This window comes from Leptonotus elevatus, chromosome 6 (assembly GCF_054856555.1).
Source record: "Leptonotus elevatus isolate MCC_2025b chromosome 6, RoL_Lele_1.0, whole genome shotgun sequence".
Lineage (NCBI taxonomy): Eukaryota > Metazoa > Chordata > Actinopteri > Syngnathiformes > Syngnathidae > Leptonotus > Leptonotus elevatus.
Genome location: NC_141244.1, coordinates 15918437 through 15943647, shown reverse-complemented (window position 1 = coordinate 15943647; position 25211 = coordinate 15918437). Strand labels below are relative to the sequence as shown.

The 25211-nt window shown below is 39.2% G+C and overlaps 3 protein-coding genes across 3 annotated transcripts; 2 read left to right on the top strand and 1 right to left on the bottom strand.

The window, feature by feature from the left end:
• Window positions 1-660: 660 nt before the first annotated feature.
• ccdc12 (coiled-coil domain containing 12) lies at window positions 661-6821 on the top strand. Its single transcript, XM_086078598.1, has 7 exons — window positions 661-782; window positions 2137-2213; window positions 5700-5779; window positions 6084-6145; window positions 6224-6258; window positions 6330-6406; window positions 6490-6821. The coding sequence occupies exons 1-7, from the start codon at window positions 699-701 to the stop codon at window positions 6567-6569; spliced, it is 495 nt and encodes a 164-aa protein (XP_085934724.1). The 5' UTR covers window positions 661-698; the 3' UTR covers window positions 6570-6821.
• LOC147172271 (kinesin-like protein KIFC3) lies at window positions 6340-20041 on the bottom strand. The gene is made up of 22 exons (XM_086078586.1): window positions 19842-20041; window positions 19432-19731; window positions 18389-19317; window positions 18166-18285; window positions 17857-17953; window positions 16488-16645; window positions 16182-16428; window positions 14501-14673; window positions 14375-14440; window positions 13350-13487; window positions 13082-13279; window positions 12823-12996; window positions 12401-12548; window positions 12195-12325; window positions 11380-11491; window positions 11095-11276; window positions 10908-11012; window positions 9412-9542; window positions 9220-9340; window positions 9010-9139; window positions 8658-8887; window positions 6340-7831 (listed from the first exon to the last, which is right to left on the bottom strand). The coding sequence occupies exons 4-22, from the start codon at window positions 18262-18264 to the stop codon at window positions 7706-7708; spliced, it is 2766 nt and encodes a 921-aa protein (XP_085934712.1). The 5' UTR covers window positions 18265-18285; window positions 18389-19317; window positions 19432-19731; window positions 19842-20041; the 3' UTR covers window positions 6340-7705.
• cep72 (centrosomal protein 72) lies at window positions 19433-24634 on the top strand. Its single transcript, XM_086077889.1, has 12 exons — window positions 19433-19480; window positions 19573-19645; window positions 20654-20781; window positions 20870-21062; window positions 21160-21220; window positions 21372-21508; window positions 22388-22425; window positions 22530-22623; window positions 22712-22869; window positions 24055-24181; window positions 24254-24345; window positions 24438-24634. The coding sequence occupies exons 1-12, from the start codon at window positions 19433-19435 to the stop codon at window positions 24447-24449; spliced, it is 1161 nt and encodes a 386-aa protein (XP_085934015.1). The 3' UTR covers window positions 24450-24634.
• Window positions 24635-25211: the final 577 nt, after the last annotated feature.

The following is a 25211-nucleotide window of genomic DNA, read 5'->3' as shown; positions in this document are numbered from 1 at the left end:
TTTTGTAACATAACTGCAAACACACACAAACACATACACGCACTAACACATAGATTTTAAGGAGCACCATTATGTCTGTCTCCGTGGGTCCCTTGACGTGCACAATATAAATGTAGGCTGTGTTTTATGGTGCCTGCTGTGTTTTGTGTTATAACTGTACAGTAATTTATTTATATTGATTTTCCCCTTATTCACATGCCTGCTTCTTGTGTTATTAAATTGTTATTTGTTTTATTTACTTATTTGCTTACATACATATGATATTTATTAAGTAATTCGCTTTGTGTTTTGTTGTATCTGTCTTTATTTCCATGACTGATTTGTACTCCATGTACAGCACTTTGTATGCAGTGAATGGTTGTTTTAAAGAACTTTATAAATAAATAAAATTGAGTTGAGTAAGGAAGGATCTATCTATCTATCTATCTATCTATCTATCTATCTATCTATCTATCTATCTATCTATCTATCTATCTATCTATCTATCTATCTATCTATCTATCTATCTATCTATCTATCTATCTATCTATCTAGTAAATTATGTTATTTGGACAGTATTTAAGTGAGTAAAAACAAAAGTACAGTACAACCAGAGCAGACCAATGCAATCGATTGCTCGTCAGTTAATTACACCAACCTAACGTAGGTTTTGTAATGGATTAAAGAACTACCGAGCGGCGTGTGGGGGCTAAAGCAACATGGAAAAAAATATCGGGTCTCTACAGGAACAAGCCCTGAAGCGAAAAGAGAGATTGAAAGCTTTGAGAGATAAACAGCTCCACGTAAGTATAGCTACAAGTCGGGCAAACAGCAAGTTACAAGTGTTCAGAAATAATCTATATTTTGTTGTGAAGTCATGTGTAGCAATGTTAGCCTGTAGCTAGCCGGTGAAAGACTGCTAACCGGCCATAAACATATTACTGGACTTTTCTGTCACATTGAGTAATGTACAAGAACAATATTTGTAAAATATGATCATGAAACCCGCCGTGAATTAGCTGCAATTTCGTATTCTGCATTGGTTTCGTCGTTGTGTTAAGATTTAGCGTTTATGCTAATTGTGACGTCATCGACTCGCCTAGTATCTCTTCTGCGTTGTATCGGCTACGGAAACATTTGTGAAAATTAAGAGGACATTTTCAAACAGATTAATACTTAACCTTAAGGCAGCAAAACATAAGTGCACCGTATTATTATTATTTTTACCTCAGCTTGCACTTCCCAGTAACTTCAGTGTGCTTGTCCCATTTTGTCTAAGAGACCATCCTGTTTTAATTTCTACATTGGTTTGTATGTAGATTGTGAGTGTGAAATGTGTTATGCTCAGGTTTCCTTCCATATAACAAAGACAACCATGTTTGGTTATCTGAACAATCTAAATTGCCCATAGAGTGTGAATCGTCAAAGCCTGATCCTTATCCCGATATGTATTGGCTGTACATTCTCAAACTGAAAAAGTGGTATTGGTGCATCTCTAGTCATGCTGTTGTCTGTGATTTAATTGCTTTAAAATAACATTTATTGTGAATAACTGTCTTCCTGTAGTAGTGAAGCGTGTTCACTGTAAACACGAAATGCCATTGTTGAGGTATAATATAGAAGCAAACTGACTTGGCAAGCCAAGTTTGATGGAGCACTGTTGACATTCCTTGCTTTCCTTTTGTACTCCCCTTCAAGAGTGAGTCAGAGCTATGAATTGTTGTAGCGTGAGGAGAGGAAGCGTCTTCAGGAAAATGCACATCGGGTGGGATTTGATATCCTTTGTTATAGTTTTTTCTTTTTCCAGGATTTGTGCAGGCTTGTTATTTGTTTACTTTGTCACAACTTGTCTGGTGATTGTGATCGATGAAGTGTTGCTGCAAATGTGGTTCGGTTCGTTAGCTTTGGTTGCTCTGCTTGCAGTGAGCCCATAATATATACTTTATTTCGGTCAATCTTTAAATGTTTTACAACATTTCCCAGGAAATCACCATGTCCCATCATTGGTGATGTTTTTTTGACTAGGCCCACGGGCTTTTTTGTCAGTGAGGCCCTAACACGCCTTCATATTGTTATCATTATACTTAAAATTGCATTATTAACATTTTTGTTATGCTCATGTTGTAAATGCAAACTTCAAATGTTTTGTTCCAACAGGGGCAAGAGCAAGATGATGGTGAGCCAGAGCATAAAAAAGCTTCATTGGAAGTGGAAACGCCAGAGTCGAGACACAAGTTAGTCTGTCATATGAATTTGTTTGTGCCGTTGAAGGTCTATTATTTGTTTCTTGAAGTGAAACTTGTCTGAAGGAACACCACAACATTTATCTGCAACTCATCTCGACACTAATTATTGGTGACACATTGAACTCTGTTTACTCTGGCTACTATCACATCCTCGTGTTATAAGCTGCTCAAATATCCTGCAGCTTGGTGTCATTTGGTATGCACAAGCAGCCATCTTTCCTGTCCTACAAGGCCCTTTCCATTGTTTATATTTAATGACAGCACCAAGGGAGTGCCACTGTATTTCCCCCGGTCCAACTGAATAAATCTCTCAGCAGAATTATACTGCGGCCTTTTACGAATGACAATTAACAGGGCAGAAAATAAAAACCATACTTCACTTAATTGTTTCATGCAATTCACCAACTCAACACCCATTTTTGACTGAGTGTGTAATGTTTCACATGTTAAAAATTTAATGAGGTATCACTTTGCCCAACTAATGTTGAAGAGCCACACAGACAACATGCTTGTTGCAAAATAAAGAAAAAAAACTAACTTAAAAGGTTAATGGTTGTGCTACTGAGTGCAGTGGGTAGATTTTGTATAGATAGCGAGCTACTTTATTAACCACAAGGTAAATTCCAGCAATAGACAGATTGATGTCATTTTTCATTTTGTGAGGGAAATTAAAGTGTCTCAGTCAGCAGCAATACTCGCACACAAACTCGTAATATTAATATAATGCCGGTAAAAACAAAAAGCAGCCTTAGGGAGGGATTAAAATACATTTAATCTAAACAACAATAAAACAGAAGATTAAGATGTTGCATGTTAGGCTGCAACTAACGTTGACTTTAATCATTGATTAATCTGTTGATTACTCGATGAATTGGCTAAAACAACAATTTTATAAACTTGCTGCTCATCTGCATTTCAACATTATGATTATTTACTTTTTTTTCATGCCAGAATGTACAAAATTTTATTTTTCAAGGAGACTATGACAAAAGGAATTGTCACTGTTTTAAGGAGGGCAGTGTGTCTTTTTGACTGGAATAAATATTTAGACACTTGGTATTTGTTGCAGCTATCTTGTATTGAAGTTAATTCCTAAAACATTTTCCAAACTTGTGACCGTTTTGTTTAACAGCTGCTATAAAGGTCAGACTCTGTACCAACATTTGTTCAAGTGGGCCTTCGAAGGCTGTACACAATCCATTCCAGGATTCCTTGTCAGCTTTTATTTTGTTCATATTTTCTATAGCAAAGCAAACAATGTCAATTGAGCAACCTTGACAGAGAGGGCCGAAAAAGCTCAATTTGTGACTTGTGGATGGTCAAACTCGAGGCTCAAAAAAGTGTGCCTACTTAATGATAAATTGATTTGTGCTTTTTATATTGGCAGAAAATATATTCCAAATTTAAATTTTTTACATTTCTTTGAAAAAAAACCCTTAACATTAATTGAACAATAATTTTCAGGGGCATACTGTATATTCTTATCCCTTGGGGAAAATTAATAATGTTGTGACACTCCACTTCGTGTGTGTTTCTGTGTCTGCATTATATTGCCTCAGGTGGCCAGTAAGAGCAGCTCGATGTCCAAAAAATATGCCAAAAATTGTTACATTATTCACATTTTATTTAATTATGTTATCACTCATCACCGTTTTCATTTAGTACAATTTTATAGAATGCTATTTTCTTTGTTAAAAAACAAACAAACAAATGACAACATTTTAGGTTGTGTTTTGGAGTGACTTTTCAACCCCACAAGTACTTTTGAAGCAAATGTTCCCTCCAAATTTGTGTTGTTCCTAAATTGAATCGACAATACATCATGCATGTGTGCAAAATAGATGGTTTCGCTAAATTGCGTCTTCATCTGAGACTTAAAATGCAAGGAGAAAAGTAAGAGTGGCGAACATGACCAGCATCCCTGCCTATAGCCATACAAGGCACGCGTCTGTTGGCTGCAAAAGGGGCGGAGGGCGGTGGATGGGGGTGGGGGTGTGGTTGTCAGCTACGTGCCCCCGCTAGGTTGGTCACAAGCTCAGAGAACTCTCTTCTTGTTCCACCCATGGCCAGACGGCAGTTTACCTTCATAGCTCCCGGACCCTGTGTGGTCGTTGAGCTGAGTCTGCCAAGAATTCCTCTATGAAGAGACATGATGAAAGTAATTAGAATGTCAAGGACGGCATTCCTCGGCCGGTTGTTCTCTGTGCCCGGGAGCAGGTGGGACGCGTTAACTAGACGGGTTCACAGGGAGGGGAAAAAGGGCGACTTTATTCCCCAGCCTCCAGTCAATCAACAGGCGGTCATACAGGGATGCAGATGGTGTTTTTAAAAGTCACTTTTGCCTAAAGCCCACACTACCCCCTAGTGGAAGCATGGAGGTTACAATTTGTATGCTTGAGTTCAGGGGTCTGCAACCTGTGGCTCTGGAGCCACATGAGGCTCTTTAGTTAACTGAGAATATCAAAAAAAAAAAAAAAAAAGGAACTAGAAATTAATATTTATTTTTTTACATATATATTTTACTTTTTTTTAGGATAAAATATTCTTTGAATGAATTAACGATTTATATATATAAAAAAACAATGAATAATTTAGAAAATCAAAAAATGTCAGAATCCAAATTTGTAAGAAAGGTAGACGAAAATGTTTTAAAAAACAAAACAAAGTGACCATAAAATGTGCAAAAAGAGCAGAAAATTAACATATCATTGATACAAAGTTGCCAAAAAGTCAGATATTTTATTTTTAAAAAGGCAGAAAAAAAGTTCAAACACTAACCATAAGATGTCCAAAAACCAAAGGCAAAAAATTGACATAAAATATGGAATCACCCAAAAAAGGTCAGCAAATTCATTATATATATATATATATATATATATATATATATATATATATATATATATATATATATATATGAAGAAAAAGACAGAAAAGAAAAACGTTAACTATAAAATGTCTTAAAATACAAAAAAATATCATATAATGTACACAAAATTGTCAAAAAAAAGTCAATAAATGTATTTAAAAAAGTTAGAAAATAAAACGTTTAAAAAGTAACTGTAAAGTGTCCAAAAACAAAAGAAGAAATCCCCCAAATTACCATAAAATAGCCAAAAATGTCCCAAAAAAAGAAGTGGAGGCAAAAACATTTTTTACCATATGTCCATACTCGCTCATCACAATGTTCAAAATTTGCGGGGCTCCAGACAGATTTTTTTTGCTATTTATTTGGCCTAAAATGGCTCTTTTGACAGTCAGGGTTGCTGACCCCCCTGCTCTAGTTAGTATAAGTTTGCCAACCTCTATTGAGCCAAGGCATATATTTTACATTAGGAAAATCTCACCGCACGTTGCCCCAAAAGTATATATACGTAAATAATGATGATCTCGTCTACTCTCAAATTTACTTCAGGCTAATATACTCAAAAGTTGTTATTCAGTGGAAGATGTTCTAACCTTTCTATTTCTGCTCAGGGATCTGAAGCTGAGAAATTACACTCCAGAGGATGCCGAGCTCAAAGAGAGGCAGGTCCCCAAAGCCAAACCAGCATCAGGTTTGTGTGGAATCTTCCATTTTTCTAAATTATGCTCAGACTTTGGCAGTTTTTGAAGTGCTACTGCTGTTGGCATCTCATTAGTGGACCAACGTTATAGGCGACATCCAACTTTAACAATTACTGCAAATTGGGATTCAACGAAGACTTTCCAAAACTTTGTCCGTTTATCCAGAAGCAGTTTCTGATTGAATGATTAATGAAGTAATTAATAAAGAGTGTGTCTCATTAGTTATGACCACATCATATTATCACATAACATTCATAATAATAATAATAATGATGATATTGTCTTCATTTCCAGTGGAGGATAAAGTCATGGACCAGTTAAAGGCAGCCAATCCAGAGCCCATCATTGAAGAAGTGGTGCGTTTTCTTTTCTTCATTCCTTATTTTATTCACACAAATGGTTTTTAATACCATTTTAAATGTGATTTTTCCCAGGATTTGGCTAATCTGGCCCCAAGAAAACCAGACTGGTATGAAAACCTTTCACTTATGACTTGACTTGAATCATTGTCTGTGACTGACAGTGTGGTTTTGAATTTAGGGATCTCAAGCGCGATGTGGCAAAGAAACTGGAGAAGCTGTCAAGGAGAACCCAAAGGGCCATCGCTGAACTCATTCGTTAGTATAGTATTATTGTGACCCCACTTTTTGTTTAGTATCTTCTGACACGTGAACAATATGTATCTGCGTATGGTGTCCAGGCGATCGTTTGCGAGGCAGCGAGGAGGAGCTGGCCGATGTGGTGGGAGCGGTACAAGCAGAACAGGAAGACTCGGACTGATTTGGAGATATGAAAGAAGAAAAAACATACTGGAAATGTGGATATCACAGGGCAGGCGTCCAATTCTGGGAATAGTTTGTCAGAGGTGTGTGCTGGAAACTTTGTCCAGTCTTGCCTTGTGTTTTTTCTGTATCATGCCAATCCGATGGTGCAATCTGTGGTTGATTTGTAAACAACCATTCCAACCTTTCAGATTTTCTTTTGTATGATTACATTTTAAATAGAAGTAAAGTACATCTTATGTTTTTCAAATCCCTTTGTTTTATTGGGTCATTCAGCATCCATACACTTCTTAAATACATATTTATTAGGAAAACTATCCATCTCTAAGTGACCACTATGGAGCATTACATTGATGGTTTGCTACAAGTGAATCAAAGAGCTTTGATTCAAAGGAGTGGTGATGTACTGGAACTGATGGGAAAGACAACAGAAACATTTTAGTATATATTTTTTTGGTATGACATTCACTAGTGATATCTATTGCCAGCACCTCAGCGGCCTACTCAGAAATAACAGCATCCTTTTCTTTAACCATAAAGTGCATTTATTATCCACATAGGCCCGAACCTTCTCATTAGGCGCATATTGCACTAATCACGACAAGGCCACCTACACGCTTGACTGCCTTAGGGTAAAAAGATAAGGCTCTAAAGAGAAGCAAAGCATTCAGTCACTCCCATCTGATTACACATAAACTACAATTCTGTAAATATGTGAATTAAGTGTCATTACGTAACACGTTTGACGATATGCTACGTTAGAAAAATCCGTCAAAACATCACAAGATGACGCGTTTGTGGGAGTGGTAAGCAAATGCCGATGCTGCTCTAAATGCTGATGATCGGTGAGAAGATCTTGAATTTTCTATTTCTTCTAAAGGAAAGTGAGAGAACAGTGGCTCAAGGAAGCATAGAATCAAACGTGGTGGAGGCAGACGTTGCTTTGGCACTCGGAGTGAAGGTATAAATATTCCTGCATGTGCTCGATGCCGGCGAAGGGTGCTCACTTGTCTGTCTGTGTCATTAATGTCTGACCTTGACAGATTTAGTTAGCCCTTGAGCAGGATAGCTGTTGGTTGCTATTGTAAGGTAACAATGTAACTGTGTTTGTGGGGCTACGGGAAGTGGCTTGGTTCAGTCGCACTGCCCGCCGCCAGATTCGATCTTCCTGGCTGCGGGGCCGAGCTCTACCTTGCACACCCTCTGAGCAAACTTCAGCGAGCAGAGTGTTTCGCCTACGTTGCTCTCCAGAGAAGACACCTTTGGAAGAGAAGGAAAAAATCAGGGTCAAAGTGCTAGATTTCAAGTGAGTGTATGAAGGAATTTGTAATCTTTTGTTGACTTTCCAACAATTCATCCATCCCTTTTTTTATTTTTTTATCGTGCTTGTCCTCATTAGGTTTATGATTAGGGCTGAATAATTTTGAAAAATAATTGCACCCCCACCCTTGTGATTTAATAGGTGATTTTTTATTTTTTTTTATTTTGCCCGCAGCATATACTAATAAATTTGTTTTATATTAGTGGGGTCGGACGATTAAAAATTGTATTCGTAATTAATCGCATGACTTCAATAGTTACGGTAGCTCACGATTAATCACAATTTTTATCTGTTCTAAATGTACAATAAAAAAAGTTTTCATACTCTTGTTAACATAAAAGTGGAATTTGTTTTAATCTTATAGAAAAATGGCTGCATCTTTTAGTCAGTGAAAAAGTAATTTCATAATGCATACATTTGAGATAGAAAAAATCTATGTACAGTAATATATTAAACAATATGCAATTGCTTGATTGCCTGATTTTGGTACACTTGATTGCCTTGATAAATTAAAGTACCGGTTAGAAAAAAAAGATTTATCTAAATGTGGCCCTTTTGACAAAAAAAGTCATTACGGACTTAACATGTATGTTTTGGGAATGTGGGTAGAAAGCCAGAGAGAACCTGCTAAATCCACACTAAGATGTGAGATTCAAAGCCAGGACCTATTGACTGTGAGGCAAATGTGCTAGCTAACCACTAAGGCCACCATGTTACCCACCACAAAAACCATAGTGGTGAATTCCAAATCCGTCGCAGTCCTACCTGCACCACCATGGCCGTCTTGCTGCCTTTACCTAGCGAGTCCTGCAACAAGTACGTAAGGCGAGAGTTCCTGAACGGGATGTGCGTCTGTCGAGCTCTCAGAGCCTGGATGACGTCCCCGAGGGCCAACAGGGAGCGGTTTATATTTTGGGCCTCTTTCAGCCTTTCGCCCTCTGCACCAGACTTCCAGACTCTCTCCGATCCCGCGAGGTCAACAAGGTTCAACTTGCCTTAGGGCAAGAAAAAGAAAATGTCAGTGATGCTGAAATGACCTTAGAAATGTCGAATCTTATTAATTATAGAGCACGTATTTCCACAAAGATGTTGAAATATTGATGCCTGTGCGACTGACCGGTGGTTTTGGAGCCGGTGGCGAGGTCGGTGCCCTGAACGGTGATGCAGAGCAGAGCGTGAGAGCGAGAACTGTGCTGGTTCATCTGAGTGCCAAATGTGATCCTGTTCCTGCGGGCCATGGCTAAAATCTGAAAACAAATAAATGGAGTATTGTTATACTGCAGGGTGCTTTATCATACCGAAGAGTAGCAGTAAAAACATTTGTCACCTTCTTGATATGCTGAAAGCTCTTAACCTCGATGACCCTGAGGCCCGGCACGTGCAGCTGTCCTGTTCCGTCCGGGTTGATTTTGATGTCCAGTTTCTCTCCGTCCTTACTCAGTAGATCTCTAAAATTTTAAAATATATTAATTAGCCGACAGTCTTAATCCTATCATTGTGCTTTGCTCTGGATTTGTACCTTAGCACCTCGTTGTAGATCTCCACAGAACTGACAGTGACGGTGTAAGACCACATGTCCTTCCGCTCCTCTATTTCGCTAAAGAGATGTTTCAGGGCCCTCTGGTTGATGCCAGGGTTCTCCACACTGCCCTAAATAGCAAAACAAACACAGCCAATATTGATTTGATTGAATATGTTGATATTGCAGATGGGTGTAGATGACCACAAGGTCTTTCCATTGGCACAAACTGGTGATAGACCGATTTGTTTTTTTCAAGGCCGATACCGATTATTAGTCAAGTCAATGAGACCGATAACCGGCATTTAAAGCCGATATTCATTTGTAGTAAAAGAGAAAATATTAGCGTCAGAACGTATAAAGAATTGACAGCTTTGTTTAAAAATTCTAAGAAAATTTGCAGGGAGCTTCCTGGTTCATCAGCATCTGTTAAACTAAATTAAAAACGAAGCAAGTACATAGTTCCCTTAAGTTTTCTACTGTTTCCAAGATTTCAATATCATTTCTTTAAAAAAAATATATATAATTAAAAAAAATAAAGTGTAGGGAGTTCCCAGTGTCAGCATCATTTTTTTAATGTAGTGGAAATGTAAATAAATCCATAAATGAAAAGTTTCCTGTATCTCACTGAGCGACAAATGCATGTGAATGTAGCTAATTTGGGGTTTTCATCAAGGTTCGTAAAAGGCTTTAAAAGATCTACGAAGGAGTAAAAAATTGTCTGAATATGCTCAAAATGTCTTTGCGACAAGTAAAACCTGTGAACATTTTACAAATCCTGATGAAAACCCTACATTTTGCTACGTTCGCAAGCATTCACCGCTCAGTGATACCAGCCTTATCGGCCTTCAGATTCATAAAAAGGCAGATGCTGATATTTATCAAAATGCCAAATATCGGCCCGAATGATAATCGGCCTATCCCTAGTACAAACAAATACTTTTGGTGACCGTCACCTTCTTTAGCATGCGGCATCCACCACAACAAGGATGGATTATTTACAGCAACGTGGATTCTACCTTTGGCCACAATGTGACACGGAATATTGTACTTAAGTCAAGTCAATAATTGTTTTTTTTTGTTTTTGTTTTTTAAAGTTTTCTGTAGTTAGAAATAGAAATTTCGAATCCAAAACAGTACTCGTTCGCTGCCGTCAACACAACTCAGGAACTGGGATTATAGATGAGAGTCCGAGCTCTACTGATATTGGTCTCAGTTATAATTTTCCCCCCAAAATGGGATTTATAGTCCAGAGCGACCTATAGCCCAAAAAATATGGTATCTACGATTGTTAATGATTATTGTGAATAAACATTAATATGTCAGTGTCCTCACCTATATGAAGGTAATTTGATCAAATTAGTTTTTCCGAAGTGTGTATCAAACTGGTAAGCTTTCACATTAATCTGTTCCAAAAAGGTCAGTGACCCCTCGTCTACAATCATGCAGTGAAAAAAAGTGAACAAGCTTTCATATAGAACCTATAACATCATTACCTCCATTGTGTATGTTTTCCCAGAACCAGTCTGTCCATATGCAAATATGCAAACATGGTAGCCATCGATGCACGAGGTCACAAGCGGCTCAATCTCTTGAAAGACCTGAAAGACGGCATAATGTAACTTGCATTACAGCTTTCCAAACAATTCCTTCTCCATGTCTGTGTTGTTTAGTTGGTTTGACCTCTTCCTGTGCCGCCTGAGGATGGAAGACCTTGTCCAGCTCAAAAGTGCGACCCTTCCCTTTACTCAACACGCTCAAAGAGGACTCGTTGTCAGGGTCTGTGGTAACCACCACGGATTGGCCCTCCTCGTGTTGGTCCTCTTTCAGCACTGGCTTTACGCGGCACAGCACGCGGATGTTGCCTAGGGGTCAGAGCACAGCTACTGTGTTTACTATAAGAATTATCAGTGACGATATTTGTACCAAAGTCTCAGTAAAGTGGTTTTATTTTGCATTAGTGCCTACCCTTAAGTTCCACCAGCTGCTCATGCAACCTCCTGCGCAGTGCAACCTCCTTTCTGTATTTCTCCAAAAGGTCTTTGTTGGCCTCTGACATCTCAGAGATTGCTGCTGAAACCTGCCAAATGAAAAGGATGGCATTATTTTGTGCTTCTGTGACGCACACAACTAAATCCGCCTCTTAACTCATTCACTGCCATTGACGGCTATAGATGTCAAAAATTCATTTGAATTATTTATATTAGTTTAGTAAGAAAACATAGAATTTTTGTATTGTACATTTAGAACAGATATAAAATTTGTGATTAATCGCGAGTTAACTATTAAAGTCATGCAATTAATTACGATAACATTTTTAATTGTCTTTTGCTCCAAAGTTTTAATCTTTTCTTTTTCTTTTTAATTCATTCACTGCCATTGACGGCTATAAACGTCAAAAATTAATTTGAACTATTTCTGTTAGTTTAACATTTTTTTCCACTTTTGTTAACAAGAGTATGAAAACCTAGAATTTTTTTATTGTACATTTAGAACAGATATCAAATTTGTGATTAATCGTAACTAGTGAAATTAATTACGATTACAAATTCTAATCACCATTTGTAATCATCTTTTTAAAAATCTTTTCTTTTCTTTTTTTTAAAGAAAGAAAGAAGAAAAGATTATTAAAAAATTAGGGGCGTCAGGTGATTAAAATTAATTGTAATTAATTGCGTGACTTCACTCGTTAACTCACGATTAAAAACAACAACAAAAGATTATTAAAAATTTGGCGTCATTGGCAGTGAATGAGTTAATCACAACACTATGATGTTGGTTACCTGTTTCTTTGCCTCCTTAATCGCCGCTCCGTAAAACTCTGAGAAGTTCCGAACTTGGCTCCGCAGGCTGGCGTAGTCTGTTTTTATGCAGTGCAGAGTTGGGGGGAGGGCAGTCAGACGCTTCTGTAAACCTGACGAGAAAAATGGTGTTTTGATTAGGCATAATAGACATGACATGAAAGCTTTGTGCATGTGATATAACTGACCGTAGAACTGGTGCTGCAGGTCCTGAAAGTGCTCTGCCGAGCAGTTTGCAGCGGCCTTCACTGCCTCTTCCTTCCTCTCCTCCAAATGGCCGATCTCCTTCAACAGCTCTTCTCTCAGTTGTCCGATCTCCCGCTCATAAGCTGCAATCTGTGAAAAGGGGCACAGATATGTCCACCTTATAGAGAGATTTACCAAATAAATTTGGTCACATTTGATCAAACTCATTTTGACTTGTGGTAGTCAGGTGAATTGCTATTACAAAGCACTTTTTTCCTATTAGACAATAATGAAGCTCCTCCCCTCATTTTAATACAGTTCCTGGGCTTCACGCTTAATTTGATTAAATACAATTTATTTTGTTTTGTAATACCACGCAGCATTGTTTTGTAGGGCAATACTGTAATTAAGATGTGCTCTGTACCTTGTGCTGCAGATTACAGCTGTATTCATCCGATTTCCGGATTTGCTCCTCCAGCTGTTTGCAGCGCTCATTCTGGTTGGACAATTTCTCAGAAAGCAGCTCATTCCTCTGTCTGGCTTTGGTCAGCTGCTTCATGGTGGCCGGGGATTCCACCTCAACAGTCTGGGTGACATACTGGGGGAAACAGTAATGTGTTGAGAGAACTACACCTGTCTAAGATTGCATCCGTGTCACATATTTCCCAAAACTAGTTTAGTACCTTAACCACAGGCTCCTTGCCCCTCTCCCTGTCCAACTCCAGCTGAAGCTCCCTTACTCTGTCCTCTCGCCTTCTCAGCTCCTCCCCCCTCCTCCACTCGCTCCGTTCGCTCTGCTGCTCCAGCTGCGACAGCCGCTCAGCGCGCTGCTGCAGGGAGGCCTCCAGCTGCTGCACCCGGCTTCGCAGATTCTCGTTTTCCTAAGTCGGACAATTTGGAAGCGCTTACATATGCGGCAATAAAATAAGCAGGAGCCACGGCGCAACTCACTTTGATGAGCATGGTGCTGGACTGTGAGGGGATGGTGGTCAGCTGCTGCAGGAGGCCTTGGGTGACAGTCAGGCTCTGCTTGAGCGTCTCGTTCTCCGCCGAAAGACACAACGCTCGTTTTTCGGAATCAGTGGCGCCCTGAGAAAATGAAGCATAATGGTATATATTTGTTCTGCCTGTTATTAGACACAATGACATACTGTAGAGAAGTGAGAGAGGTTGTAGTAAATATGAATTTTCAGATGGATTAAGAGAAATGTATACAGTTGTGCTCATAAGTTTACACACCCTAAGTGTATGTAATCGTATGTAAACTTATGAGTGGTGCTCAGAATGTAAATTTACGAGTTGAGCTCATAAGTTTACATACTGTGGGTAAGTACATGTATGTAACTTATGAGTTGTGCTCATAAGCTTACATACCCAAAGGGTATGTAAATGTATGTAAACTTATCAGCTGTGCTCATAAGTTTACATACTGTAGATATGTAAACGTATGTAAACTTATGAGTTGTGCTCATAATGTAAACTTACGAGTTGTGCTCATAAGTTTACATACTGTGGGTTTCTAAACATATGTAAAATTACAAGTTGTGCCCATAATGTAAACTTATGAGTTGAGCTCATAAGTTTACATACTGTGGGTATGTACATGTATGTAACTTAGGAATTGTGCTCCAAGTTTACATAATGTGGGCATGTAAACTTATGAGTTGTTCTCATAAGTACATATTGTCGGTATGTAAACTTATGAGCACAACTCATAAGTTTACATACGGTGGGTTTGTAAACATGTAAAATGACAAGTTGTGCTCATAAGTTTACATACTGTGGGTATGTATGTAAACGTATGTAAACTTATGAGCACAAATGTATGGGTGAATTGGTATAGTTGTGCTCATAACTTTACATGCACCTAGGGGAAACTTATAAGCACAAATGTCTGCATGCATTTGAGTTGCTATCAGGTTTGCTGCAGTATAATAACAATTTCATATACTGTGGCCACACTTGATAGCACTTACAGTAGCAGTTTTCAGTCTGCACAGCTCCTCCTCACGTTCTTCAATTCCACTTTTAAGCTCATCAATCTGTGTAAGAAAAACAGATTTAGACACACCCAGATTTTATGTGAGGTATACTTTACCTACCTGCTGCTGAAAGGCCAGTATACGTGAGTGTCGGTCTCGATCCTTCTGTTCAAGCTGTGAACGCAGCATACGCAGTTCTCCTCTGAGCTTGCTGCGTTCGCCCTGCAGGCCGTACAGAGACTCCACCAGGCTGTGAACTCCCGCTTGAGCCCCGGGATCACTACTGCTCTCGCCTGGAAGTACACAATTATACTCTTTAATAGCAGTGGTATGAGCTCTCATTATATTCAGTCACATCTTATCTGTATTCATATTAGGTCAACCAGAAATAGCAATGCTTTAATTTGCCTATGACCTGCTTTGTAAAAGATGAATTTTCATCAGTCCTTAACTAAATTGGGTAATTGCAATCGACTGTCACTCAAAGTGAACTTGCATAGTCTCTAGTTCACCCGTGAGTCGTAGAGAAAATGGGTGTACATATATCATGAATAAATTACTTAATTGCATACATGGAGTTGAGTATTAATAAACACCATCATACCCCAGTCCTCACCCTCTATGAAAGGCTATGAAACCAATTTCTCCAGTTTGCTTTGATACGTGAACAGTACATGTATAATATTAATGAACATGAAAGATTTAAAGATTTTCACGCACCATGTAGTGAGTCAGTGGTGCTAACATTATTGCTGCTGCTGTCTTTGGACTCTCCAGTGTAGCCAAGATCACATGTAGCCTCACTTAAGCAGCAACAACTTTGTCCATATACAGCGTAATAAGATCAGAAGAGGCATGCCCCCCTGCAGAATCTTCATAATCACACCTTAAAGATTGACCAGACCGGCTCTGTCACCTCTGATCTTCAATGCAGGCCGTGGTAATGTTATTTATGTATTATGATTGGTTTGTTGTGTCACCATGGTGCAAGCAGAAAGCAGTGAATTACCAGCTGCAGCACATAATGAGAAATAGATTCTCAATAAAACAGAAAGAGACAATCCAATGCAGAATATATTTTTTTCTAAAATCACAAGCACATTTCCTAAGGCCTTGCATGTTGCATTATAAGCAAAACAAAGCTTTACAACACAACAACACCAACCGCTGCAGCTATTTTTAGTCCAACACGAGTCCACGTGCCACCTTGCATGATGTGCCAGACTTGTAAATGCATTTGCAGGGAATGAAATTCTCCGATATTATTCATAAACAGCACTAAACCGCTTGCGACTTAACCCAACCAGGAATGTTGTATCTTTGTCCTGAGACCGATAAGCGTCAATATTCATGAGATGGACATCACACACTTTAATGTCTGTGGCGATATCACTTCCAGAATCATGCACATGTGAACATGCTATAAATACGCATACGAGCACACAGCTTAGAATTAGTTCTGCCTTTCTGCTCCCGGGTCAAAGAGCCATCTGTTCCATGCTGATGTATACTCACATCATAGCATGTACACTACACTATGTCTATGATCTTGCACTCCATCCATGTCTATGTCATTTGTGCTCATTAGGGTCAAGGGTGAGCTTCAGCCTATCCAGGCTGGCTAGTTGATATTTACACTCACATTCACATCTATGAGCAATTTATAGTCTTGAACGAACCTCAGCGGCTCATCTTCCACTGCACATTATGCCTCACAGATTCCGCCATATAGTCATGTAAATGTCCAATTATGTGCCATACTCTCCCCCTCCTCCCTCCCGTACTCGACCCTGTCGCTCACCGTCACTCTGCGGGCTCAGCTGCTGGCTGACGGCTTCCTCCAGGTTACAAATGATGCTCTTCTTGTCCTTGAGACGCTGGCGGTAGGAGGCCCGCAGCGCCTTCATCTGCCGGCGGTGCTGCACCCGGTGCCTCTTGAGCTGGACGCGGTATTGCTCGGCCTGCTGCTGCAGCTGCTGGAAGTGGGAGTATTGCTCCAGGAAGCTCAGCAGGTGGGACATGACGGCCATCAGGGGGGAGTCTCCCAACTGAGGACACGTTTATTTGTAGCACCCGCTTTTGTAGATTATTTATGTCTTGATATTACCTTTCCTGTTGTCTCCAGCTGTCCCTGTGAGTTCCTCTTCTTGTCAGACTCCTGCTTAAAGGATAGAAACGCTGCCAGAGGAGTGCAAGCTGGGATGTCAGTGCCATCTTGCTCGTCTTCATCACTCAGAGACATGTCATCACTGTCACTGCTACTGCCTGGATGACCACAAATTACATTAAAGAGAAAGTCAACCCAAATTGTACAGCCCAGTTAGTGTAAACTCTATTGTGATTTATATTAGGTTTGTGGAATATGAATTAAGCAGCAAAATACAGCCGTTTTTTTTATACATCTCTGGGGGCAGCCATTTTGCTGTCAACTGAAAATGGCATTACAGTTGCTCAGGGCTAAGGTGACGACCAGAAATAGAAAAAGTACTGACATTCTCTACTTGAGTAAAAGTACAATTACTTGTGTAAAAAAAACATATTTAATAAAAGTAAAAGTACTTACTCAAATAATTACTCAAGTAAAAATTTAAATACAGGTTCTGGTCAAGTATTTTAATCGTTTTCATTCATTTGGAAACAACCGACAAACAAACTACCTTGTTTTGAAAATGTATCAAGTAAAAAGTACAGATACTAATGTTGAAATGCTACAGATAAAAGTAAAAAGTAGTCTTAGAAATAAATACTCAGGAAACTACAAAGTACTGAAAAATAATTACTCAAGTACAGTAACAAAGTATTTGTACTTCGTTACTTCCCATCTCTGGTGACGACCAATCACGGTTCAGCTTGCGAACGCCACATGACCAAACTCAGAAAACAGGTGAGCTGTGATTAGTCGTTACCCGAGCCTAAGCAACAGTTATGTTATTTTAATTCAACGTCAAGTGGCTAAATGGCCACCACTTGAGATGGACTTTGCTGTTTAATTCAAATTCCTCATTTAGCAGTAAGAAGATAGTATTTTGTCTATAATTAATGTGATAACTGCATTATTTTTCATGTATAATTAATACCTTTAAAAATACATTTTGCCACTTGTCGACTGAAGCGTGCTCAGGAAACAGGTAACGACCAATCAAGACTCACCTTTTTTTCCTGGGCTTGGTCATGTGACATTAGCAAACTGAGCCCTGATTGGTCGTTACCTGTTTCCTGAGCATGCACAATGTTATCTTCAGTCGACAGCAAGTGGCAAAATGCAGTTTTAAAGGTAATAATTGGACATAAAAAATCATGATGAAATCACATTAAATGAGTTAAGTATCCTTTTAATCAGAATGCCGTGCTTAGTCTAAAAGGGAGCGTATAGAAGATATTTTTGTAAAGAAAATTTGGGGGTTGAATTCCCCTTCAACGGAGAGTTAACATCACAGTGCATTCATATCCTTCACTATTTATTTTTGAACACTTACTTGAGTCACTAAGCCTAGCACGGGCCTTCTTTCTCATTCTGGGGGAGGGGCCATCATTCCCTCTTCTCCCTGTTTCCATGGAAACAGGTCTTGGCTCCTGAGAACAGCAAGATAAATGAGGGTCAGGTGGTACTAATCACAATATTTACACATCACACCTAGAGCTGTGCACAATGACGGTTTATATCTAAGAAAGAGACAACATATTAACTGTCATGTTTTTGCTATGACTCATGCACATGGCTCCCGCAAAATGCTATTATTTGACAAAGGGACCCCCGAGGCTCGATAGGATGTAGCTAGACGTACGTCTGTGGATGCTCCACATGATGCCTCCAAAGCTTCCTCCTCCTCCTTCTTGAATACAGTGTAGAAGATGTAGACTAAAAGGGAATAGAAGGCGTACATCTCCACGCTGTGCAACAGTTCCTGTGAATTGAAATCAAAATTTCATGCAGCAGAGGACATTTCTAGCCATGTAAAAATTTGAACAGCGCTCACATTCCATCACGCAGTCACGCTCCATATTTACCTTAACGTGTATCGTCTTTTCCTTCCTTTCCTGTCATTTGTATTCCCCTTCCACACGTCATCCGTGACACATCTTTCCCATGCAGCTCCTTTTCTCATGCCAGCAACAGCATCCTAGCGCTGACTGTTTTCTCCTCCTCCTCTGTACTCTTGGCCCATTTACAGGCTGCAGCTGCAGCGAGCATGCTCAGTGCAGGGCATCAGTGCAGCTGCGATGGGAGGCTTGACAGACATGATTTAACTGCTCGGTGTTGAAATGATGACCTCCTTTAGCTCACAAACACCCAGCTAAGTATTTCATTGCGGAAATACAGCAAAACGAAGCTGAACAATATTTTATTAATTAACTTAGAAACATATCAGGTAGAATAAATCAGTGCAATTATGAGTGAATGGTTTTTATATACACAGGGGCATAAAGTGAATGAAAAATCAGTACACTTGACTGAGATAAATGTAACAAGATTAATAGTAGATGTGGTTTAATCCTGAGCATTATTCAAGTAAATCAGATGAGTATACAAAGTGCATGTCTTTAGCGCCCATATTCAGTGCAAATGTGCTAACCACTCAGTTAGCAACTTAGTACTGTGCTGCCAATTTTGTATTTCTTATGGGGGAAAAATGGAACAGAATCCTAGACAGGATTATATCTGATCCCAGAGGTTCCACTGTATTGTTGTGTATATCAAATCACAATGTAATCCCTTTTAAAACCATCAAACTAGAACCACACCAGAAAGTCTTTGAGCGCATTATAGAATATGCAATTTTGCCACGATACATGTGTGCATAAACAATGTTCTACATGTTTAAGTGATATTGGTCAGTCACATCCAACAGAAACTTGTCCAGGGAAAGTTGTGAAGTCCAACAGCCTATGGACATGGAACCCTTCAAAAGCCACTTCATGGTTCCCTCATTAGTAGCCTGAGAGACAAGCGAGGCAAAAGGGTGTGATTCAAAACTAGGCGCCAAAAGTACTGGTAGGCTGATTGCTACACTAGTCAGGGCCCCTATGGGGTTTCCTACAAACAGACACACCATGAGGCAACAGGACAAGGACGCCAGGCCAATGCAGCGACTCAGGACAGTAAGTGTCTCTGATGAGAGACTGTCACACAGTCCCAGCAGCAGGCAGGAGCCAAGCAGGAGAATACATGCTGTGTTGCGGTCTTCACTTAGCCAAAGGAAGTGGAAGGCAAGCAGGGCTGGAGCCAGAATCTCTCCGGCACATTCTGCATCTTTCTGAAGCGAGGTGAGGAGTGCGCTTGAGGAAGGCAAAACATCAAGTCCTGCTGAGAGTCCAACCAGGAAGAAGCCAACTGAGGGAGCTCTGTGGTCCTACAGAAGCAATAGAAAAGAGTGAATTTTTTTTGGGGGGTCGTGTCATAGGCATTCAAAATTAACATGGTCATACTTAAAAGCTTAATTCATTGAATTGGGCTACCTACCGTAAAGAGTTTATATGAGGAGAAAAAAGCCGAGGAAAACAAAATTAGGTTGATTAATGATGTCAACGCCATTAATGCGGAAGACGTAACAAATGGGTCGCGCGTTTGGAAATAGCAAAAATAAAATTGGATAATATTATGTGGTTAAAGCAAAACGTTGACCAAAGCTGAACTTTGCTAAACAGTGGCGCGCTTGTTTGGTCACGTGACAGTCAGACACTAGCCGTGCGCAGGCGCAGAATTGATGCGTTCACTGTAACTTGCAAACTCGGATATCTGCTTTGTATTATTTGCCATTTGGCTAATATGTTTTAGCTGCTATCTTTTGGGTCACCTGAACATTATTTAAATATTTGTATATTGTCAGATTTGACAAAAATTGTGGACAGACGGCCGTTGAAATCCATTTACAACTCGACTTTGAGATGCTCCCACTAGCCTCAGATCAATTTTAGCTGAATTAGAAATTGACACTGCCGTTTATTTGACTGAAAATATAATTTCCAATTATTACTTTACGTGTTTTTACTAACAAAAAAAATGGCGCCGTTGATTTTGATGGCTTTAACTGAAGAATGGATAATGAGCAAATTGGGGTTAAGTCAACAACGCCTTGGTAACTAACATTCCTTCCTTATTTACCATAACGGTACACATTCATGAGTAAAGTATATTTCAAAGTCAGTCTATGAGGAAAAAAATATTAGCTATGCTCGCTGGCTTTGATAAAAAAAAAGTTACTGTAAATCAGTCAGTATAGCTATCAACTGAATTACTGTGAAAAAATAAATCCAACTATATATTCTGGACAGGTGATGTTCGGTCACTGAGTCTCCCTGGTACATATAAGCAGAAAATCGGATATCTTGGAACTGGACTGGCCCACTTTGAGCGTCTGAAATCTCTGAATCTGTCACATAATTCATTGGTCTCTGTTGAGGTAGGCCTGAGTGTTTGGGTTACTGATTTGTGTGTAATTCTATCCTATCCTGTCTGTTTTTACTTTTTTTTTCTCAATACCCCCTTAGGGGCTGCAACACTTGAAACATTTAAAGATCCTAAATCTATACTACAACTGCATACCTTCCCTTGAAGAAGTAAAGATCCTCTTTGAGTTGCCAGTCCTGAGAGAGCTTGATCTGAGACTCAATCCTCTGAGCCAGACTGACCGGTACTACCGACCTTTTGTGGTGCATGCCATGGCCGGCCTACGTAAATTAGGTAAAATCTCAGGCAGACTGCTCAAAAGTTAGGTAAAATGTCAGACTGCTAATCCTTACTCAGTTTTTAGTATTTCTATACTTTCCTTTGTTTTCAGATGGATGTCCGGTCAAAGACGATGAGCGCAAGAATGCCAAGAAGGAGTATTCACAAAAAAGGTAAAATAAAATGCAATTTTGGTCAACCAGGCCTTCTCTGCTGGCCAAAACACTATCACATTTTTTTCTCATGAGGCCCCCAAATCTCTGACAGTCCCTCTGTTACCACTTCCATCAATAATGTTTTTTTCTCTCCACTTCTGATTTTCAGGAGTCGTGATAACAGACAGGCATTATTGGACCGCCTTAGCATGAAGATCTCTCTTCTGGCTGACACTGATGATGTTGATTTGAACCACGCTGCCGCCAATTACCGCCGCCACCGTTACGCATCTCAACAGCAGCCAGGTGAAATGTGTCCTTGTTTTTTGTTTTGTTTTTCAAATCATGCAGTTATACTTATTTGTGAGACAGTGGTGAGAATCATTATAAAACAGCAATGTATATAAATAAATATATATATGAAAAAAATATATATATACATATATAAATATATATATATATTTACATCTTTTACGTGAAATTCTGAACAGAATCTATGAAAAATTTATATTGCAGTGTACATGTTCTTCCATTGTATTGTTGTTGATTTTAGTTATGTGATTCCATCACTAGGTAGCAGCAGAGGGCCACTTAAAAACAGTTTTCAAGGGTTCATCGTGATGAGTGATTATTTTTAGCATGCATTCAGTAACTTGTTTATTTGGGGTGTTAGGTCAGCCCAACATTAACATCACACTTTCAAACTTGTAACTGCAAACAGAAGGAAAAAAACTGCAGATAGGTGCTGGTGAGATTGCATTCTGCTTCCTAACTACAACTGCTATTGAGCAAGACACAGAGTCACCGGATCGCATCCCTTCATGCTGACATGTCCTTGTATTTTGGCACGTGTGTGTGCGCAACACAAAATATACAGTGGTGTGAAATTTAGATTTCACCTGGATGGATTATGATCACCTAAATAAATTAACAATAATCTCTTCATCTATTGAAGGCCAATAAATCAGTGTTTATCATTCCATTTGTAAATAAATACTTTGTTCAACATGCTATCATCTCCTATCACCTTATAAGTAACAAAAGTTCAAGGTACATTTCGACCCAAAACCTAGTAGTAGTAGTTGTACAAGTGTTGGTGTTAAACATTGTAATATTTTCAAGGTCTAGCCCACCAATCTCATACTGGCTTCAACCCTATTTTGTATCCTTCATGATTGACCGAAGATGCCGACCTGCTACCACAAACAGAGAACAAGCACCAGGTACAAAGTCAGCGATAGTCCCGGTTGTGATTTTGTTGTTTTTTATTTTTTGTTACTGCTTGGTGCCATCATGTGCAATCAGATAATGTGAATGCTCCTCCTAGGGTAGTTACAGGAAGCCCTTGGGTGAGCTGCTTGACCTTATGGACAAACACTGGGTGGGAGAGAGAACCCTGCAACTTAACACCAACTTCCTGAGTGAGTTTGCATTGCCGATTCTAATTGCAGGAAGTTGGGGATGATAAAAAAAAAAAAGCTTCGCATTCTCCCTCTTTTCTGGATCCAGCTCTGATTGTCCAGATCCTCTCTTTGATGGAAAACCATATCTCTAGTCAGGATGCTGAGGCCAAGAACTTAAAAGAGGAAGTGGGCGTGTTGTGTCTTTTTGCAGCCGCACGACAAAGAAAACACAAAGCTGACGTGAACAAGTTGACCGCTGATCTGGTGATGACACACAGATAGGATTGCAACATGTTGACAATTTACATTATTGAAAACTTTTCATGAGAATGTATAGAAATTAAATAACAGAATTTTGGGGGGGAAATATAATACAATCTAGATTAGAACAGGCAGATTGAACATACCGCTCGTACAGGGGTCAGCAACCTTTGCTGTCAAAAGGGCCATTTTAAGTCAAATAAATAACAAAAAATCTGTAGAGCCGCAAAACATTTAAACATTGTGGTAGATAGATACTACCTTTTTGTTGTTCGTTTTTTGATTTTTGGGGGGTAATTTTTCATACTTCATTTTTCATACATTTTCAAACTTCTCATTTCTGTCAAATTTCTGACATTTTTTGGCAACTTTATGGACATATTATGGTCATTCCCGGCCTCTCTTCTTTCTTTTCTGCCTTTTAAAAACAAAAATGTTTGACTTTTTGGCAATTCCAAAGACATTTTCTGGTAATTTTCTGCTTTTCCTCTTCCTTTTTGTACATTTCATGGCAACTTTTTAGGTAATTTAAAAAACATTTTCATCTACCTTTCCACTCTCTTTTTCTGACAGCTTAAAAATTTGGACTATGACATTTTTTGAACATTTAATTTAACATTTTTATCCAAATCTTTAATTAGTTTAAAGAAAATATAATAATAATAATAACAATTAAAAAATTTTTTTTAGAGATCCACAGGGAGCCACAGAGAGGGACTAAAGAACCACATGTGGCTCCAGAGTGGCAGGTTTCAGACCCCTGCTCTAGTACCTCTGTATCATATTAAGAGTAATGAAACCACATTTGAACCCACAGATTACATTCAAGCAAGCATGTTTTCATTAAATTACCAGACTACTATCTAATAGTTTGTCCATTGCAGTATTACATTACTTCATTCAAATGATTCATAGGGACAATGAAATGTAATTTAGCTACAATACAAGAAAGCAAGTCATGAGCTGCACAACAGACTTTAAAGTAATTACTCATTTTCAACTCTTGTCCCAAGTGGATTTTATACCTACATCATCATTAACTGTATTAAGCATCCATGATCATTACAATAAAAAGTTGAATTAACTGCAGTGCTGAACTTTCCCATGGAAAGTTTCCAGAAATGTAACACCCCATGGAAACCGACACACAACTGAGAGTCAGATGAGTATTTGTCCCAACTAACCCAGGGAGAGCTCAACACGCAACTGTGGGCCGCCTTGGAGGAGAACGTCGCCTTAAGAAAAGAGCTGCTCACGTCAGAACGCATGTATCGCCAATATATGACGGAGCACCCGCCCACTTGTCACAATATAGGTGAGTGGCAAGGCCAATTAAAAAAAAAATATTCAAGCAATCTTTTGACAATATTAATATTTGCACAAACAGAGGCTAAGAGAAGAGTGGCAGAATTCAAGGAGGAGGTGGAAGAGCTGAAAAGAAAAGTGAAGGAGGCCCAGAGTGCCAATGAGCATCCTCAGGTATCCGCCACCATCTCAGCTTTGGTGATAAAATGATGCGACTTCAAATATACTTGCTTTGTTTATGCAGCTTTTTTTGTCTCTCACTACAGGAATGTGATTAACAAGATTCCTGCAGGGATGAAGCATCACATTTAAAATTGCATACGCTGTTTGAGTGCTAGTCAGATTTGTAGTTTTGCCCTCCAATATATTTGTATTGAGATTGTTGAGCTATTTTATTTAAAACAATGTAAAAAGCAGTGTTTATTAAAGGATTCTTCTTATAAGTGTGTGAGCGTACTGTTATTTTACAAATTATTTTGGAGGGAAATGGACACCTGGATTAGCATCAAGGTTGTGTCTTCTCTTAACCTCTGTTGTTGATTTTTTTTTTATTACTTTTTTAGGTCAGAGCAGTTGGGAGACTCAAGATTGCAGCCCAATGAATACATCAAGATTCCAATTGCGCTGTGAGTTATTTTTTTTTAAACAGTACCTCTAACTTGAGGCATCACATACTGCTACATAATTTATCTTTTTAAGTTTCGTATAACCAAACAAGGCGGCACGGTGGCTGACTGGTTAGCACGTCCGCCTCCCAGTGCAAAGGTTGTGAGATCAAGTCCGTGCTTCGACCTTCCTGGGTGGAGTTTACATGTTCTCCCCGTGCTTGCGTGGGTTTTCTCCGGGTACTCCGGTTTCCTCCCACATTCCAAAAACATGCATGGCAGGTGAATTGGACACTCCAAATTGTCCATAGGTGTGATTGTGAGTATGTATGTTCGTCTCTGTGTGCCCTGCGATTGGCTGGCAACCAGTACAGGGTGTACCCCGCCTACTGCCTGAAGCCAGCTGGAATAGGCTCCAGCAACCCCCGCAACCCT